Source organism: Onychomys torridus, chromosome 22, assembly GCF_903995425.1.
Source record: "Onychomys torridus chromosome 22, mOncTor1.1, whole genome shotgun sequence".
In the NCBI taxonomy this organism is placed as follows: Eukaryota; Metazoa; Chordata; class Mammalia; order Rodentia; family Cricetidae; genus Onychomys; species Onychomys torridus.
In genome coordinates this window covers 18506137-18525798 of record NC_050464.1, presented here as the reverse complement: position 1 = coordinate 18525798, position 19662 = coordinate 18506137, and the positions used below count along the sequence as shown (strand labels likewise).

Below are 19662 nucleotides of genomic sequence, written 5' to 3'. Positions count from 1 at the left end.
TAATATTTTTTTTGGGGGGGGGAAGGTCTCAGGTAGCACAGGCTGGCCTCAAAGCAGCTATATAGCCAAAGATGACCTTGAATTCCTGATCCTCCTGCCTCCATTTCCCAAAAGCTGCAATGGAAGGCATGAGCCACCACGCCTAGCCTTTTTTATTTGGATTTGTTTTTTGTTTGGAGGCACACTCACCCTGTAGCCCAGGCTAGCCGTTCACAGCAGGTGTATTAATAGCAGGTTTTTGGCTTTGGGCAACCTGTGGCTGGGGATCCCTGGGGAAACAGCTCAGAACACATTTTAGAATCAGTCTAGTTTACCTGCCCGGCATGAATGGTGAGGAGGGAGGGAGGGAAGAAGGAAATGGAGAAGGGTGGAGGAGATGGAATCTATGGCCTTGCCTTCCCTTCCAGGTTGGGCCCGAGGGTAGCCAACGGGAGGAGCCGCGGGAGGAGCCTCAGTTTAGCTCCCTCAACTGAGAGATCCCTCTGTCCTCAGCCCCCAAGCCTCCCTCCCTGCCGCTTCTCTCTCCCCATCAATATCCGGCTGGAGAACGAATTGTGCACTCTGGTGCTATGAAGTCTTGGAGTTTCCCCATACAGAGGACCAGGGTTGAACAGCTGGAACATCCAGGAACCAGTGGATGCTGCCTTGCACCACGCCAGGGGGCGCCGTTCTGGATCCCCGCTGGAGAAGCATGATTGCATCCTCCAGAGCAACACCTAGAAGCACTCCTCGCGGGCGCAGTACCGCACCGCTGCCGCGTGGGGGCGAAAGACACCGCGGGGCGAGCAGGACGCTCCCAGCGTGAGAAAATGTCTGATTTTTCACCTGCGAGGCCGGTTTCTAATAACAGGCTCGTTGGGGCTTCTGAGAGCGCTCCTTGTGCATTTCCGGTCAATGCCTGAGTTACAAGAAGAGGAACCACCCAGAGATAATGAGACTCACAGTCTTCACACTACACCACCTTCCTTCTTTCCTTCCTTCCTTCCTTCCTTCCTTCCTTCCTTCCTCCCTCCCTCCCTCCCTCCTTCCCTCCCTCCCTCCCTCTCTCCCTCCTTCCTTCCGTTCTTCCTTCCTTCCTTCTTTCCATCCCTCCCTCCCTTCCTTCCTCTTTCTTCCTTCCTTTCTTCCCCCCCCCCCCCCAGACAGGGTTTCTCCATGTAGCCCTGGCTATTCTGGATCTCGCTCTGTAGACAGGCTGGCCTCAAACTCAGAGATCTGCCTGGCTTTGCCTCCTGAGTAATGGGATTAAAGGCGTGCACCACCACCACCTGGCCAGTCTCCCCTTAATTTCACCCCCTCTTTATTTGTACAGAACTGGAGGGTTGAAACCAGGACCTTGCACATGTTTGACAGGCAATACACCGAGCTTGGCCTCCACTTCTCTCTCTGTATCTGAGGCTAACTTCTGATTCTTCTGCCTCGAACCCTGTTATTTCAAGTTTCTTAACTTGATTTTTTTTTTAAACTTATGTGACTTGAATAAAGCCATTTTTAGCAAGAAAAAAAAATGCAAGTTTCCATACAAATGCGCATGATGGCATATTGATCTTTTTTGTATACTTCAGAAAACAATAAAAGAAAGGATTAGAAATAACGGAGCCTGGTATGGTGGAACATATCTTTAAGCCCAACGCTGAGGAGGCAGTGGCAGGTGGATCTCTGATTATGTCGAGGCCAGCCTGGGCTACAGCCTAGTTCCAGAACAGCCAAGGCGGCATAAAGAGACCCTGTCTCAGCCAGGCAGTGGGGGCACATGCCTTGGGAGGAAGAGACAGGTGGATCTCTGGGTTCAAAGCCAGCCTGGTCTACATAATGAGCTAATTCCTGGACAGCTAGAGAAGCCCTGCCTCAAAAAAAAAAAAATTTTTTTTTTAAAGAGGAAGAGATCCTGTCTCAAAAAGAAAGGAAGAAGAAAACAGTGGGCCAGCAGGTAAAGGGACTTCCTGTCAAGTCTGTTGACCCGAGTTCGATCCTGGGGACCCACATGGTAGGAGGGCAGAACTGATTGCCAAAAGCTGGAAGTGGTTCAAGTGGTAGAGCATATGGCTAACGTGTGCAAGAGACTGAGGTCCACTCCCACCACTGGAGAGAAGAGAGAGAGAGGGGAGGAGAGGGGAGGGGAGGGGAGGGGAGGGGAGGGGAGGGGAGGGGAGGGGAGGAGAGGGGAGGGGAGGGGAGGGGAGGGGAGGGGAGGGGAGGAGAGGGGAGGGGAGGGGAGGGGAGGGGAGGAGAGAGAGACAGAGAGACAGAGAGGAGAGGAGAGGAGAGGGGAGGGGAGGGGAGGGGAGGGGAGGGGAGGGGAGGGGAGGGGAGGGGAGGGGAGAAGAAAACCAGAGGTCTTGGATAAAGTGCTTAGTACCAAGTCCGATGACATCAGTTCCAGTCCCAGGATCCACATGGTGGAAAAAGAGAAACCTACTGCCCCAAGTTGTCCTCTGACCTCCACAGGAGAGATCCTCACCATATGTACATACACAGCCACAGGAAGGAAGGAGGAAGGAAGGAGGGAGGGAGGGAGGGAGGATGGAAGGAAGGAAGGAAGGAAGGAAGGGAGGGAGGGAGGGAGGGAGGGAGGATGGAAGGAAGGAAGGAAGAACGGAAGGAAAGAAGGATGGAAGGAGAGAGAGGGAAGGAGGGAGGGGGAGAGAGGGAGGAAGAAAGAGTGAGCTTAAAAACACTTTTTAAAAATTAACTCTGCTCAAAAAAAAAAAAAAAAAATCAAAAGAACCTGATAGAACACAGGGGCAAATCGATTAACAACAAAAGAAACCAAAACAACCATCATGTTTGTGTAAAGATGTGCAGATCTCATTAGTAATCAGGCTGGAATGTGAATCAAAGGCACAGTGAGATACCATCTCCTCTTTCTTAGCAAAATAAAGTTGTACGCCACGTGCCGATGACTTTATGAGACAAATAGGAACTCATGGGAAGCCCAGAGCCTGTCGCAGGATCTCAGAGATCCTTACAGGAAACAATTATGCAAAGCTGCCCATGACACATGTGAGAAATTAAAACTGGAAACTGACCAAGAGCTGAATGGGTGGCTCAGTGGTAGAGCACCTGCCTAGAATCCCCCAGTGAGGGGCTGGGGTGTGGCTCAGTGGTAGAGCACCTGCCTAGAATCCCCCAGTGAGGGGCTGGGGTGTGGCTCAGTGGTAGAGCCCCTGCCTAGAATCCCCCAGTGAGGGGCTGGGGTGTGGCTCAGTGGTAGAGCACCTGCCTAGAATCCCCCAGTGGGGGGCTGGGGTGTGGCTCAGTGGTAGAGCACCTGCCTAGAATCCCCCAGTGAGGGGCTGGGGTGTGGCTCAGTGGGAGAGCACCTGCCTAGAGCCCCCCATCCCCAGTGAGGGGGGTCAAAAAAGACAACTTACCATGCACGTGCCCTAGTTTCTACTCACCTTACCCCACATTCCCCCATTGGCAAAAGAACCCCTTACAGAAACATCCTCGCATGAGGAATAAGCGCAGAACTGCAGAAGGTTCTTTCCACAGTAGAGAGATGGATAAATAAACTTGGAAACTCCTTTGAGGGATGACCTGAGGTTGGCTAAATAAATGAGAACTATATGGACTGACTCAGAAAGATCCAGAAAAGGTTAGGTGAAAAAGGAAAGCCCCGGAGAGCTAGTAGTAGCGTGACAGCACGCATGTACATTTTCTCAAATCATTATGAAACAGTATGTGTATGGTTCCGGATATGCAGTGTGTATGGTAAATATATTAAAACCTAGCTGAGTGTGGTGGTGCATGCCTGTAATACCAGCCCCCGAGAGGCTGAGGCAAGGGGATCATTGAGTTCCAGGCCAGAGTCAGCTGCCCTGGAGACCCTGTCAAAATCTACTTTATTTTCCTTTTTATTTATTATGGTAAATGTCTTAGTTCCTGTTCTATGTGAAGAGACATCATGATCAAGGCAGCTTATACCAGAAAACTTTTCACTGGGGGCTTGCTTACTGTTTCAGAGAATTGGTCTATGACCATCGTGGCAGGGAGTAGCAGGAGGCACGCCTGGCAATGGAGCAGTGGCTGAGAGCTCACATCCACAGGCAGGAGACAGAGAGCCGTTCTGGGCCTGGCATGGGGTTTTGAAACTTCAAAGCCGATCCCAAATGACACACTTACTCCAACAAGACCACATCTAAGCCTTCCCAAACATCTCCACTAACTGGAGACCACACATGCAAACATAGTAGCCTGTGGGGACCATGCTCATTCAAACCACCACAATTTGTTTATGAGGTATGGGGAAGTGTGCACAGAGGTCAGAGGTCAGAGGGTGACTGTGTGGAGTTGACTTTGTCCTTCCACCTTTATATGGGTCTGGGGTCAAACTCCGGCCATTGAGCTTTCATGACAAATACTTTACCCACTAAGGCATCTCACTGGGCCTCCCCATCAAATTAAAGGGAGTGGGGTACAGCCCCGGGGTAGAGAACTTGCCTAGCATGTGCAAGCCCTGAGTTTAATCCACAGCACAAAAGAAGGAAGGAAGGGAGGAAGGAAGGAAGGAAGGAAGGAAGGAAGGAAGGAAGGAAGGAAGGAAGGTAGAAAGATTGGATGGATGGATGGATGGATGGATTGCTGTGGGATGTCTTTCTGTATGCTATGAATATGTGTTGCTCCCATTGGCTAACAAATAAAGCTGCCTTGGCTTATGGCAGGGCAGGATGGAGCCAGGTGTGAAAATCCAAGAGACACAGTGACAGGAGAAAAGAGAGTGGGAGGAGATGCCAGCCCACCACCCAAGGAGCAACAAGATGCCAGCAGACCAGTAATGCCATGGCCACATGGCAACACATTATTAGAAATGGGTTAATTTTAAGTTATACGAGCTAGCTAGCAAGAAGCTTGAGCCATAGGCCAAACAATTTGTAATTAATAGTAAGCATCTATGTGTTTGTTTGAGTCCAAGTGGCTGCAGGACCGGGCGGGATATAGGAAATTTTTCGACTACAATGGATGGATGGATGGATGAATGGATGGATGGATGGATGGATGGATGGATGCATGGATGGATGGGTGGATGGATGGGTGGATGGATGGGTGGATGGATGGATGCATGGATGGATGGGTGGATGGATGCATGGATGCATGGATGCATGGATGGATGGGTGGATGGATGGATGGATGGGTGGATGGATGGATGGATGGATGGATGGATGGATGGATGGGTAGGTGGATGGATGGATGGATGGATGGATGGATGGATGGATGATGGATAGATGATAGATAGATAGATAGATAGATAGATAGATAGATAGATAATGATATATGATAGAAGGATATAGATAGCTTAGATTAAAATTAAGGCTGGGAATATGGCTGTCTCAGTTGGTAGAGTAATATTGTCTAGCACATAAGAAACCCTGGGTTTGGTTCTCAGCCCTATATAAACTGGATGTAGGGGCACATGCCTGTAATCCCTGCACACACTCCAGGGATGGAGACAGAAGGATCAGAAGTTCAAAGTCAACCTTGACTACACAACGAGTCAAGCCTGGGCAACATGAGATCACCTAGGAGATGAACTGGAAAGCAAAGGGACAGAGGGGCCCAGCCAAGGGGGAACTGATTAGGAAGCAGGTGGGAGAAGACTCAACACAGAGGAAGGGAAACACCCACAATGCCACCGCCTTTCTGCACCATGATTCCCTCTCTTCACTGACTCCTCCCTATTCTGCTCTGGAAGAGCCCTGTCCAAATGACTGCCCAGTCCTGTTAATGGCAGTTCAACCCTGTTACCTCCCAGCTTCTTCTAGAACTGATTCTGGACCCCGAAATCAGACTGTTCAACATACAGTTCACTCAGAGTTCACGCTGGCCAGTTTGAGGTCCATTTGAACAAGCTAGAGTCATTTGGGAAGAGAGAACCTCAATTAAGAAAATGCTCATGCTAGATCAGCCTGTGGGGACACTTTCGTGATTGATGCCATCCCTGGAGTGGTCGTCCTGAGAACTATAGGAAAGCAGACCCAGCAAGCTGTGGAGAGCAAACAATAAGCAAACATTTCTCCATGGCCTCTGCATTAACTCCTGCCTCTAGGTTCCTGCCTTGAGTTCCTGCCCTGACTTCCTGATGACGGATTACGAGATGTAAACTTAAACTCTTTTGTCTTTTTTGTTTTTTGGTCATGGTGTTTGATTACATCACTAGAAACCCTAAAACAGGGTTTGAAAGAGGTCTACACACAGCCTGGAGCCACAGACCTGGGGACCTGCACCTGGGCTAAGAACAAACCTGTGTGTCCAGTGTCTAGTGAGGGCGGTGCAGAGGCATGGCTCCACACTGTGGCCAGCAGCAGCCAGGCGAGTTCCGTTAATCTTCTGGGGATCTCTATTCAGGTAGCCAGATCCTTGACTGTACTGCAGAAAGAATTTTGAACCAGGCATGGTGCGGTGAGCAGGCAGAATATGATAAAGAGGCAGAAGCAGGAAGATCACAAATTCTAAGCCAGCCTTTGCCACACTTTTGGCTGGTAAGATGGCTCAGTGAGCCAGGGGAGCCTGCCACCAACCCTGATGTCCTGAGTTCAATCCCCAGGGCACACTTGGTGGAAGGAGACAACTGATTCCTATGGCCTGCACACTACACACGTAAAAATAAATGAACTGGGGCTGGGCGGTGGTGGTGCCCTTTAGTCCCAGCACTTGGGAGGCAGAGCCAGGCGGATCTCTGTGAGTTCGAGACCAGCCAGGTCTACCGAGCAAGATCCAGGACAGGCACCAAAACTACACAGAAAAACCCTGTCTCAAAAAAAAAAAAAAAATAAAATAAAATAAAATAAACGAACTATAAACATTTTAAAAAGGAATTTCACAATCAAGTTTATTTTTTAAGTTATACTTCTTCATTTATGGGGCCTGGGCGTACTCATGCTACAGGACGCATGTACGGCCGGAACATAACCCAAAAGAGTCATTTCTCTCCTGGGGTTTGAACTCAGGTCATGAGGCTTGGTGGCAAGCACCTTTACCTGCTAAGCCATCTCACTGGCCCCCACGCTGGGGGCCCAGACTTTTCTTCTCCCAGCATGAGACTCCTGGGACTATTCCAGTCCCTTGGGGCTTGTTGTTTTAATACTCTGATAGCTAAAGTGTCTTTTTAGGATCTATTCATTTGTGCCAGAGAAGCCTTAGGCAGGTGTGTGAGTGGGCCAAGATGGCACCAGCCTGGTTCTGTCCCAACTGGCCCATCCCCCAATTGCCGTTGGTACTGGCATTAGCATCCATTAGTTCCTTTTCGTCCTAATCATTCCAAATAGAAAACAGTGGAATGATTCAATCTGAGTCCAACTTGAAGAAACACACTTTTGGGGACAGTTATCAAGTCATCTGTGCCTCAGGCAGCTGCATCACATGGTGGACGACCCGAGAGAACTTGTATCCCCAGGGTCTCCTCCCTCCCTACCTCCACATCCACAATAATTTACCACTTCTAGAACCTGGGGTGGGGCCTCTTGAGTCTCCTAAGTTTACCAAGTCCCCCCCCCCCAGGATGTTTCTGCCCTAAGGGAACAGCTACAGAACAGGCTCATTAGTGGGTGTGAGCTCAGCCTAAGGATAAGCAATCTCAAAAGGTAGAAAGTAACTTGTCTTAAATCAGGGTTTCTATTGTTGCAACGAAACGACTCCGGGAATAAAGGGTTTATTCAGCTTACACATCCACATCACTGTTCATCATCAAGGAAGTCAGGACAGGAACTCAAACAGGGCAGAATCCCAGAGGCAGGAGCTGATGCAGAGGCCATGGAGGGGTGCTGCTTACTGGCTTGCTCCCCGTGGCTTGCTCAGCCTACCGTCTTATAGAACCCAGGACCACCAGCCCAGGGATGGCACCACCCACGTCAATCACTAATTAAGAAAATACCTTACAGCTAGATCTTATGGAGGCATTTTCTCAGTTGAGGTTCCCTCCTTTCAGAAAACTCTAGTTTGTGTGTTAAGTTGACATAAGACCAGCCAGCACAGCAGCCCACCTCATGCCTTGCTGTCTGGGGCACAGCTGTCCACAGAGTCCTCAACAGGATCAGAGAGGCTACTGCAAGGTGGACATTTGCTGCAGAACAGGGCCCTTCCCAAGACACAGGGGCGCTGAACTGGTCCAGCCCAGGTAGAGTAAGGCCCCATTGTTGAGGAATATTACTTTAAGGTGTGTTACTTTTGTTTTTTTAAAGATTTATTTGTTTATTATGTATACAGAAGAGGACACCAGATCTCATTACAGATGGTTGTAAGCCACCATGTGGTTGCTGGGAATTGAACTCAGGACCTCTGGAAGAGCAAGCAGTCAGTGCTTTTAACCTCTGAACCATCTCTCCAGCCCGGTGTTACTTTTGTTCCTGTTGCATTTGTTGAACTCTGTGAAGCTGTGTTACTGTGCCTGTCTAAAACACCTGATGGTCTAATAGAGATGAACGGCCAATAGCGAGGCAGGACAGGGAAACCCAGGGGGGATGGGGGGGGGATCGATCTCTGAGCTGCAGGACTCTAAGAGCAGGTACCGAGGAAGCCTTCCCTGTGAGGTCAAGATGGCTCTGAGATTCCACCAACAACAATGAGTGTATCTGCCAAGTCTGATAGCCAAGCCGGCAAGTGTGACCACAGCAGTCGGCACATGGATCTGGTGAAACCAATTCAGTGTCTGTGAGGCTCTGGCCAAGGAGGGGACAGAGGGAGGAGCTTCAGTCCCTGGCCTATATCAGATCCATATATTTCTTCTTTTTAAATGTGTGTGCATGTGTGTGTGTGTGTGTGTGTGTGTGTGTGTGCATGTGTGTGTGTGTGCATGTTCATGTACACACATGTGTGCATGTAAATATGTGCAAGTTCATATTTGTGTCCATATGCATGTGGAGACCAGGGGAATATCAGCAGTGGGATCCTCAGGAATGCTGTCTACCTCTTTTGAGTCTGGGTCTCTCACTGGACCTGTGCTAACCAACTAGGCTAGACTTGCTGCCCAAGGTGCTGGAGAGGCAGTCCTAGATCTCATTTATCCTAGGTCCATCATGTGTTATTGGCCGCTGTGAAGGTCTGAGAAACGCTGAAGAAGACCCCAGACTCGAATTGTCTGCAAAAACAAAGAGTGTTTACTCTGCAGAAACAACCAGCATTGTGGGGGCAACCATTTGTACAAAATGGCGGCCATGAGAGGCGCTCATAGGCTCCTTTTAAGTGAAGCTAGGGGAACTCCAGGAACAGCTAGGTCATCTCAAACATAACTGGTTAAGCAGACAGCAGTTATGTTAGCACATTTTTGATTGGCTGGGGTTCTAGTTTTTTGTTTGTTTTTTTTTTTCATCTTTGGACATGCTTGGGGTAAGTCTGGACATGTTTCTGGAGGGGGGGGGATTACAGGAACTGTCTTTTTTGTCACTGCCTTGAGATACTTGGGGGCTCTCTCCTTCACCCCTGCTGGCTGTAAAATGGGGAAGTTCACCCCTCTCACCTCTATGGGAATCTGATGCCAAAATACATAAAGGATCTCCATCTCTGCCTATCTCCACCCAACACAGGGTTGATCCACGAAGTGCTGTTGCTGAGTGCCCTCAGAGACAGCCAGGTCCCCTGCAGTAACGTGCCCAGGTGAGGGTTCATCTCATCAACCTGCGGGGATTTGGAATCGCCATGGAGAGAAAACTCCCAGCACCTCTGAGAAAGAGTTCTCTATGGTTAACCCACGTGAGAAGGCCGTCCCTAACTGCGGGAGGCACCGGTTCAGGTTCTGAGGCCTCAGACTGAATGAAAAGGAGAAAGGGAACTGAGCACCAGGGTCCCTTTCTCTCTCTCCTGGAGTGCGTTCCTGCTGAGCTCCGGGCTTGGCTCCAGAGAGCAGCCCCTAGCCCTGATCCTTCCTTTGTTCAACCACACCTTTGTTTCTCTTACTGCCCTATGTGAATCTTGCCTGAGAGTCAAGGATCTGAGAGTCCCCCAGGATCAAAGGCCTATGCAAAACTTGGCCCAGGAAACCCGGAAAACCGAGCTACCTGTTAATTCAAGTAATTTGCACCTAGCATTTGGTCTCAGGGAGCTCCTTCTGGGTTGCTTTGAAGGTACAGAAATTAACTATCTAAACTGTAAAAAAAAAAAAAAAAAAAAAGAGTAAATAAATATGCTCTAGGTGAAGGGAAGAATGTTTCAGTCCTTCGAGGCTGGAACCCCTGCAGCCATGAAAGGCTAGATTCATTCTTTTTTTTTTTTTTTTTTTTTTCTGGAGCTGAGGACCGAACCCAGGGCCTTGCGCTTGCTAGGCAAGTGCTCTACCGCTGAACTAAATCCCCAACCCCTAGATTCATTCTTAAGATGCCTCTGTGTCTCCATTCCACGAACCCACGTGAACCCACACACTTGTGTAGCGACCACACAGCTACACTCTGCTTCCTGACTGTGGATGCCATGGGACCAGCTGCCTCACACTCCCGCTGCCGTGCCTTCCCCACCGTGATGGGCTGTGGACTCTTGAACTGTGAGCCACGGTAAACCTTCCCTTCCTTGAGTTGTTCTTATCACAGCCGCGAGAAGATGACACAGACACATGGGTTCACAGGACACCATGCCACAGGAGGAACACCCACCCCTACCCTTCCACACACAGCCCTCCTTCCTCACCACACAGCTCAGAACCTCTGAAGAAAGGATGCTGCTCAGTCCTGCTGGGACCAGCCCTTCAGCCAGCAGTTTTATGAGGAATGGGGGTGGGGGGGCACTGGGGCCAAAGCCCATCTGAGGGACTCAATGGCTGAAATGTATGGCCATGTGATCATGAGGACCTGAGTTCCGAGCCCAACACCCACGTCAAAGAAAGCGTGTGGAGGCACACACCTGTAATCCTAGCACTGGGGAAACACAGACAAGGGGATCCCTAGAGTTTGAAGGAGGGACGTCAAGTCTAGAAGATTCCATGAGTTCAAGGTTCAGTGAGTGACTCTCTCAAAGAGCAGGCAGAAAAGTGACGGACAAAAACATCTGACATCCACATATGTCCTCCACACATATCTTCTCTCCTTCACACATGGGGACGAACACACATACATGTGGAACACGCACAGGATGTATGGAGCCAGGCCGGAGTCTCCTGTGGGACAGTAACCTAGTAACTTGCCAGCCAGGAGCAGGTGGTTATCAATAGCCGAGCTTATCTTCTGCAAGGGAGCGGGAGAGGTGCCAGGGTCGCAGGCTCTCGGTAGTTTCAGAGTTGAGCCTGGTGACAGGACCCTTAGGAAAGTGTCACAGTGGGCCAGGATGGCACCAGGCTGGCTCAGTCTCTTCTCGCCCATCCCCCAACAGCCAGAAAGCCCTGGTATCACCATTCTGGGGTCTGCTGTTTCCCATTTGGTCTGTTTCCAGTCAGTCCAAATTGAGACCAAAGAAACAACCTTCATCCAAGTCCAGCTTCGGGGGGGGGGGGGGCAAAGACCTTTATTGGGGTCTCTTATAGGTTCATAGGTGACTCAGGCAGCTTCATCGCCAAGAATCCCCCCTCAGCATGGTGACAACCCATCCAGCTGCGTCCCTGGAGTCCCCTCATAGCTTGTGGGCAGCCCCATTGAAGTATCTTTTTCTGACCCTAGTTCACTGATTCTAGAACCTGGGAAGGGGGTCTTGAGTCTTGCAAGTTCACTGGGCCTCCTGCTCACTTTTGGAATGAAACCCCTACAGAATAGGGTCGTAAGATGGTCTGAGGTGAGTCTAAAAATAAACAGCTCAAAAGGTGGAGAGAGACTTACCCGATGCGTTGCCATTAGCTCCTGATGGCTGCCAGCACAGTACACGGTGAGTCTGGAGAGGTCATGGCGTGATGGGCAGTCAAAACACAGCAGAGTACCTCCCAGTAACAGCAGCAGTGGGCTGGCCCAGGCCCAAGCAGAGTGAGACACCCATCTCTGTTTTCTTCGTGGAACCCAGCAGTGGGTTGGAGAAGCCATGGCTGACGTTGTATGACACCCAGGACAGGGATATCAGCACCAGAAAGCTAACACCAAGGAATATCACACTGACTGCCCTCATGATCTTGAGTTCAATGTCCCTGCTCTTCACACACCTGAGCATTCATCCCCAATCATGCACAGCAGCAAACCTAGCCAGGTTCCAATGATGCAGATGACCATGGAGACTCAAGCCACACTGAGGTCCTGAGTCACTGCCAGCCGGATGCCATACAAGGTGCACTATATCTGGTTGCTTTTCTCCACCTGGCACATGTGCCACAGGCCCTCACAAATGCTGGCATCTGGGTTCATCTCATCATTGGGAAATGTCACCTTCCAAAAGAGGAGGATACGGCTCACAATGGCACACAGCCAGCCCAGCATAGCCAAGGAGAAGCTGATCGCCTCTTGTTCTATGCGGACCATGGTTCAGAGTCTGCTGGTGGCCGGACCAGGAAGAGAGTCAGGGGGGGCCCGCCTCTAGAGATGCAGGGTTCCAAGAGCTGAGGATGGACTTTTAAAGTGTCTAAAGCAAGCCTCTCCCTGTGAGGCAGAGTGACACAGAGCAAGTAAGGGATGGCACTGCCACCAACGTCTATCTCAGTAGAGTCAGATGTCCCAAGCTAGCAAGTGTGACCACAGCCGTTGACACGGAGATCTATCTGGTGAAACAGATAGAGCTTCTGTGAGGCTCGGACAGAGGGTGGAGCAGAGGGAAGATCTTCACCTCTGGCACCTGCCCTGACCAGATCCCTGTATTTCTTTTTCTTTCTTTCTTTCTTTCTTTCTTTCTTTCTTTCTTTCTTTCTTTCTTTCTTTCTTCCTTCCTTCCTTCCTTCCTTCCTTCCTCCCTCCCTCCCTCCCTCCCTCCCTCCCTCCCTCTCTCTCTCTCTCTTTCTTTCTTTCTTTTTTAATGTACATGCTTGTAAACATATGTTCATGTTCCTGTGTGCATGCATATTATGTGTGAGCATTTGCATGTTGGGGATCTCATGAGTGTAACAGGAATCTTAACAGGTCTTATTAATAAGAACAAACCTGAGCCAGTTATTGGGGTGAATGCTGGAAGATCAGAGAAGCAGAACACGCCACAGCTACCTCACCTTGCTAGTTCCTCAGCTGATCCTGTTTCCTGGAAGCCTCTGAGTCCTCATCCAGAATGAATCTCAACTGAACTGTGCTGCTCCAAAGCCTAAAAGCTTAACCAGCCAAATGTTTCTAGTTTCTGGTCTTCACACCTTATATAATCTTTCTCTTTCTGCCCCCACTCCCTGGGATTAAAGGCTTGCTTTCTGGGATTAAAGGCGTATGTCTCCATGCTGCCTGTATCCTTGAATACACAGAGATGTGCCTAGCTCTGCCTTCCAAGTGCTGAGATTAAAGGCATGCACCACCACTGCCCAGCTTCTGCTATGGCTTGCTCTGACTCATTTTCTAGCCACCATTTTTGGCTCTGTATCTAGTGGCTGTCTGCTCTCTGACCCCAGATAAATTTATTAGGGTGCACAATATTTTGGGAAACACAATACCACCACACATGGGGCACCAGTTAGGCAGCTAGCTAGCTGGCTGGTGAGCCTAGAAGCACCTCACGTCTCCACCTCACTGCACTGGGTTTATCAGCAAACACCACCATATCCAACATTTTTATGTGGGTTCTGAGAATTGAACTCAGGTACTCCAAGCTACACCCTCAACCCTTTATCTATGGAATTCTGAGCCTAGACCCAGTGAAGTCACCTTAAAGCCTCAATCATGACCAAGAGTTTCCATCTAATATTAAGAAACGCCTTGCCATGTGGTGGTGGCTCACACATTTAATCCCAGTACTCGGGAGGCAGAGGCAGGCGGATCTCTGTGAGTTCGAGGCCAGCCTGGGCTTCAGAATGAGATCCAGGTCAGGCACCAAAACTACATGGAGAAACCCTGTCTCAAAAACCAAACCAAACCAAACAAAACAAAACCAAACAAAACTAAAACCAAAACAAACAAACAAAAAACCATAAACCTTTTTTCTCTCTACATGGACACACACGGTCACATAGAAACATCATATATACACATGCAGATTACTAATAAATTAACTTTAAACACAATTTAGAAGAAATGTCTAATGGTCTCAGCAGAGTACCAGGCAGTACAAACAGCAGAGTCTGACAATAGCTTCCTCTCTTGGCCGACTCCCAGGAACTGGCCAGGCGTGGTTGGCCATGGCACCCCCCTCAGGCCAATAGAATGAACCTGAAGGTCCAGCACAGAGGTTCCCAGATAGGACAAGAGTCTCCCTGCAGGGTTTTCTGTCCTTCTTAACTTTCCCTGACCTTTTAGAAAAGGGGTGTGAATGATACAACCTTGAACTCACAATCCTCCTGCCTCCACCTCCCCAGTGCTGGACACACAAGTATATACCACCAGGCCCAGAACTTTTCCCTTCTTGTTTTGTTTTGTTTCTCAAGACTGGGCTTCTCTGGGCAGCCCTGGCCATCCTGGAACTCACTCTGTAGCCCAGGCTGGCCTCAAACTCACAGAGATCCTCCTGCCTCTACCTCTCGAGTGCTGGGATCAAACATGTGCCTGGCACTTTTCTCTTTTTTAGATGGAGAAGTTGTTCAACCATGATGAGTTGATCTTTTGGGCTGCAAGAATATATTATAGCAATTCAGCTGTGTATTCAAGCTGATCTTGGACTGGCCCAGGGTCTGTCAAATGGGAAGCCATCTTCCCAGAGTGTCATGCATGAGATTTTTAGGGTCTGATTCCGGTCAGTGTGTATTCTAGTTTTATCCTCCATCAGAGGTCCCCGTGGTATCACCCACATTAGGGGGTGCACAGACACCCTGGGTCCATGCTTAGCTTAGCTCTCTGTTCTCTCTCTCTCTCTCTCTCTCTCTCTCTCTCTCTCTCTCTCTCTCTCTTTTGTTTTGTTTTTCGAGACAGGGTTTCTCTGTGTAGCTTTGTGTCTTTTTCCTGGAACTCACTTGGTAGTCCAGGCTGGCCTCGAACTCACAGAGATCCGCCTGCCTCTGTTTCCCGAGTGCTGGGATTAAAGGCGAGTGCCACCACCGCCCGGCTGCTCTCTGTTCTCTTGATGGCCCCTCTCCAACATGGAGGCCTTTAGCCTCCCACTGTGACTGTCAAGCATCCTTTGGCTCCTTGCTGACAATCTGTGGCTTCTCCAGGACTCCAGGTGCTGGCCTTCTGGACCTACCCAGCATCACAGGCATGCTCACCTACGTGCTGAGCCCTCCTTGGCCTTTTCTATCACTCAGTACAGGCCACTGGCTCCTGACATAATGGGTACACTCATGCTCCACTCCTCCATCTATCCCAGCCTGGCCTCCCTCCTGAGCTCATGACTCAGTCATGGGAGAGGCCCCTGGAGAGGGAGGGGATGTCACTCAATGGGAGATGCTGACTTAACATGCACAAAGCCCCGGAGTCCATCCCCAGACCCCCACATACCAGACAAGGAGCATACATCTGTGCCTTATTACTCTGGAGGTGGAGGCAGGGGAATGAGAGGTCAAATGCATCCCCAGAGATGACCAGTTCAAGGCCAGCCTGAGTATATGATCCTGTCTTAAGAACTAAAACTAAATGTAACAGGAGATACCAGTCATTACAGCCCCAGGATGGTCACCCCTTCCAGGACAGCTCGGGATTCTGTAGGATTTCTCCAGTATGAAGAGAGAAAGAGAGAAAAAATATGATAAAGGGAAGTTCCCCAACGCCACTCAAAGCTCTAGCACTCCACATCGGGATGGCTCATTGTGGCTCCCACTGAAAAGGCTCCGTTCACGGGAGCCCCGGAAGGCAGGAATCCCCGACTGAGAATTCTCCACCATTGTCACCTGGGAGCTTTGCGCAGGCCTAGAAACCCTTCCACGTCCCTGGAATACCCCAACCCTGCCCTTCCCCAATTTCTCAAATATCCACTTATCTGCACAACCCAGGGCTCATGAATTCCACACTCAGCCTCCAGGATAGGGCCCGCCCCACCCACTCTGCTCCATGGGATCAGGATTCTACCAATACAGGGTGACCCTCCCCACACATGCACTGAAAAATCAAAGGAGAAGGTGAGCTGAACACCAGCATCCATCTCCCTCTGCTTCCTGACTGTTCCCATGCTTTCTCGGTTGTATCTTCAATTGTGAGTCAAAATGGACCCTTTCTTCCCCCGTGAAGTCCCGTCTAGGTGACATATTGTGCCAGCAATGGGAAGAGAAGCAAAGAGCCCCGAGTTCACGGGAGTCACTGAGTCACATGTGGAACACCCAGCCCCGCCTTTCCACACACAGCCATCCCCTGCTCCAAAACACACTCAGCTGGGAGCCTCTGAGGAAAGCCACAGCTGTGCTGGGCAGCCCTAGCCCTCACCTGAGGCAGCACTTTGACAGAAAAGTATGATTTAGACAGAAAAAGTATGAGGAGGAGGGGCGGGAGACTGGGCCAAAGCCTGTGGGAATAAGTGTAATTCCAGGTCAGGGTCCATGTGAGGGGACATGTGTAATTCCAGGTCAGTGTCCATCTGAGGGAATGGCAGATGAAACAATTGTTACAGCATGAGGACCTGAGTTCAGATGCAGCACCCCTGTGAAACACTGGTGTGGGGCACACACCTGTCATCCATGCTCTGGAGAGAAACACACAACAGGAGCCTGCAGCTTCTTGACCAGCCAAGCAGGGCTAACTGATGGGTGCTAAAGACACCCTGTCTCAGGAAACAGTGGGAGATTTGATTGACAGGACACCAGACATGGTCCTTGGTCACACACACACACATACACACACACACACACACACACACACTCCATCTCAATGAACTCAGCCAGGCTGTACTTCCCCATGGGCTGACTTACATGTTACCATAGTACCACAGTGACCTCCCACTAGGGGAACGTGGTTACCAGTATCCAGGCTTATCTTCTGCAAGCAGGTGGCAGACCTGCCAGGACCACAGACTATCAGTAATTTCATGGGGAGCTCTGTGACAAGAAGACTTTAGGGAGGGTTTTAGAGGGTGCTAGGCAGGTGGCAGCATGCGGCAATCCCTGCTCACCCATCCCCCCACAGCCAGGAGCTCTGGCACTAACATCCTAGGGTTAACCTTCAGTCTGTTTTCAGTCACCCTGATACTAATGGTCACTGCAAAGTTTAAATGACCCCATCCCAGTCCAGCTCAGGGAACCAGTGACTTTATTGGGGTCCCATGCTCATGGGTGACTCATCAGCTGCATCCACAGGAAATGCACCTCAACATTGTGCTGACTCATGACAGCTGCATCCAGGAGGTCCCCTGGGCCAGTTTGCAGCCAGGTCCATGGAGGAGTTTTCTCTCCCTTTGTATCCCCAGCAGTAGTTCCCTGAGGCCGAGGAGGGCAGCCAAGGCTTGGAGCTTCCTGGTTCTCCTTCTTCCATCAGGCCAAAGGTGTTTCAGTCAGAGGGAAACTGCTACAGAATAAGTCACAAGGTGGTCTGAGCTGTCTACAGATGAACAAACCCAAAACACAGAGAGATTGGGCCACCTTATGCCTATGGGATGTCTAACAATAGCTTTTCCCAGGAGTCCTCAGAAAGACTAGTCTGGTAATTGTTGAGTCCACTGAATGGCTAGGCTGGATATTGTAGGATCCATCCCTCACTGGGACTGGGCTGGTCATGGTTACTTGTTTCCTGGCACCACAGCAGGCCTCCTCCCAGCAGAAGCAGCAGGGAGCTGAGCCAGCCCAGGTAGAGTGAGGCTCCCATCTCTGGTTTCCCTGGGGCAACCATTTGAGAGTTGGCCATGCCAGGGATCACACTGTGTGTAACCAAGAACAGAGGCACCACCAGCAGCAGACCAGCCCCCAGGAACAAGCCACTTGCTGCCATCTTGATCTGTTCTTCATTATTCGTATTTGACCCACGTGACATCCGTTTATTCCCGATGTTGTACAGCAGCAAACCCAGCCAGGTGATGATGATGCAGATGACCATCAGAACTTGAGACACCTGCAGGTCCTGTGGCAGTTCCAGGCGTGAATTGTACCGCATGCACTTCAGTCCCTGGTGTCTGTCAGCCTCACACAAATTCCACAGGCCCTCCCAAAGGCTGGTCTCCTCAGAAAATTTCATCCCACGCCACAAGGGCAGGCTGCAGCTGGTAATGGCCACTAAGCAGCCCAGCTTGACCAGAGAGAAGCTGAATGTTTCCAATACTGGGGGAGCCATGGCTCATACTCTGCTGAACGCAGCACACAGAACACAGAGGGGATCTGGCTCTCAGCTGCAGGATTCCAAGGGCTGAGGATGGAGTTTCAACATATCCATAGTGAGCTGACCTGGGAACAATTAACAGAAATGAGGGTCACTAGAGAGTCAGACACTTAACCAACAGGAGGAACCTCAGCAGTTGACACAGCGTCCTGGTGAAACAGGTTAAGCTGACATGGGATTTGGCAGAGGGAGGAGGTTCAGTGCACAGGCCTCGTGATCAGATCTTTGCACTCTTTTCAATGTGTGTGTGCATATTCATGTGTGTGGGGACATGTTTCTCTTGTGCACATGTGAGCACAAGAGTGTGAACACCAGAGGACAATCTCTGTTGTCATCTTCAGGAACGGTATCCACCACTTTTGAGATGAGGTCCCTCAATGGCCTCCAGTTCACCAATTAGGCTAGAGTAGCTGGCCAGGGTCCTGGGAAGTCAGGTGACAACATTCCTAATTCCTACGCCATCCTAGGGTACTGAGTTTGAGGGTATCTGAGGACACAATACAGAAAAGGGACATTGGCCAGCTCCATACCAAAGACAGACCTCCTGTGTTGCCATGAACTGTTATATCTGAAGTGAGGTTCCATCTTGTCAACTTATCAGGATGTAGAATCACCATGGAAACAAACCTCTGGGAATAACTGAGAGACTTCCTAGACTGGGATACTGAGGTGAGAATCCTCACCCAGTGGGCAGCACCATTCTATGGTTGGGGCCCCAGCTGAACGGAAAGTAAGAAAGTGACTGAGCCCCAGTGTGGCTTCTCTGCTTCCTGACAGTGGATGTGATGTGACCGCCTGCCTCATGCTCCTGCCCCATGACTTCCTCGCCATGATGGACTGCATCCTGGAGGACAAATAGGCCCTTTCTTTGTCCAGATTGTTTTGTGTTGGTGTTTTATGAGAGCCAGAGAAGGCAAACTGTCTGGATAGTGGTGCAAACACCTTTAATCCCAGCACTTGGAAAGCAGAGGCTTTTCAATGTCTGTGAAGTCCAGGCCAGCTTGTATACAGATTGAGTTAGGGGCCAGCTAGGACAGAGTAGCATTCTCAGAAAAGGTGGTGCGGGCAGAAAAGAGAGAGGGAGGTAAAGAGGGAGGGAGTAAGAGAGAAAGAAAGAAAGAACACTCAGTCACACTAGAACATAGTCTGAGCTGAGTTCAAGGATAGAGACAACATGTAGACAACCCACCTTCAGCTCTCCTGCCGGGTGGAGGAAGCCAGCGCTGTTTCTGGGACTGAGCAATTCATTCTCAGATGGGGCCTTCCACAAGTGCAGAGCTCCTCCAAGCATTGGCAGCTTGGAGCTGGCCCATCTGAGTAGAGCAAGACACCCTACTCTGCTTTCTGCATGGAGCCCAAAAGTGCATTGGAGTGGCCATAGAGGAAGTCGTGTGTTCTCCAGGACATGGGGACCATTGGCTATAGGCCAGCACCAGGATCAAGACACCCACCCTCCTGACAATCATGATATCAT

The 19662-nt window shown here is 50.2% G+C and overlaps 1 protein-coding gene and 1 pseudogene across 1 annotated transcript; both read right to left on the bottom strand.

Annotated features, from left to right (window-relative positions):
* Positions 1–9009: 9009 nt before the first annotated feature.
* LOC118572651 lies at positions 9010–12356 on the bottom strand (annotated as a pseudogene).
* Positions 12357–17543: 5187 nt separating this feature from the next.
* LOC118572650 (claudin-13-like) lies at positions 17544–18143 on the bottom strand. Its single transcript, XM_036172377.1, has one exon. The coding sequence runs from the start codon at positions 18141–18143 to the stop codon at positions 17544–17546; it is 600 nt and encodes a 199-aa protein (XP_036028270.1).
* Between the last annotated feature and the right edge of the window lie 1519 nt (positions 18144–19662).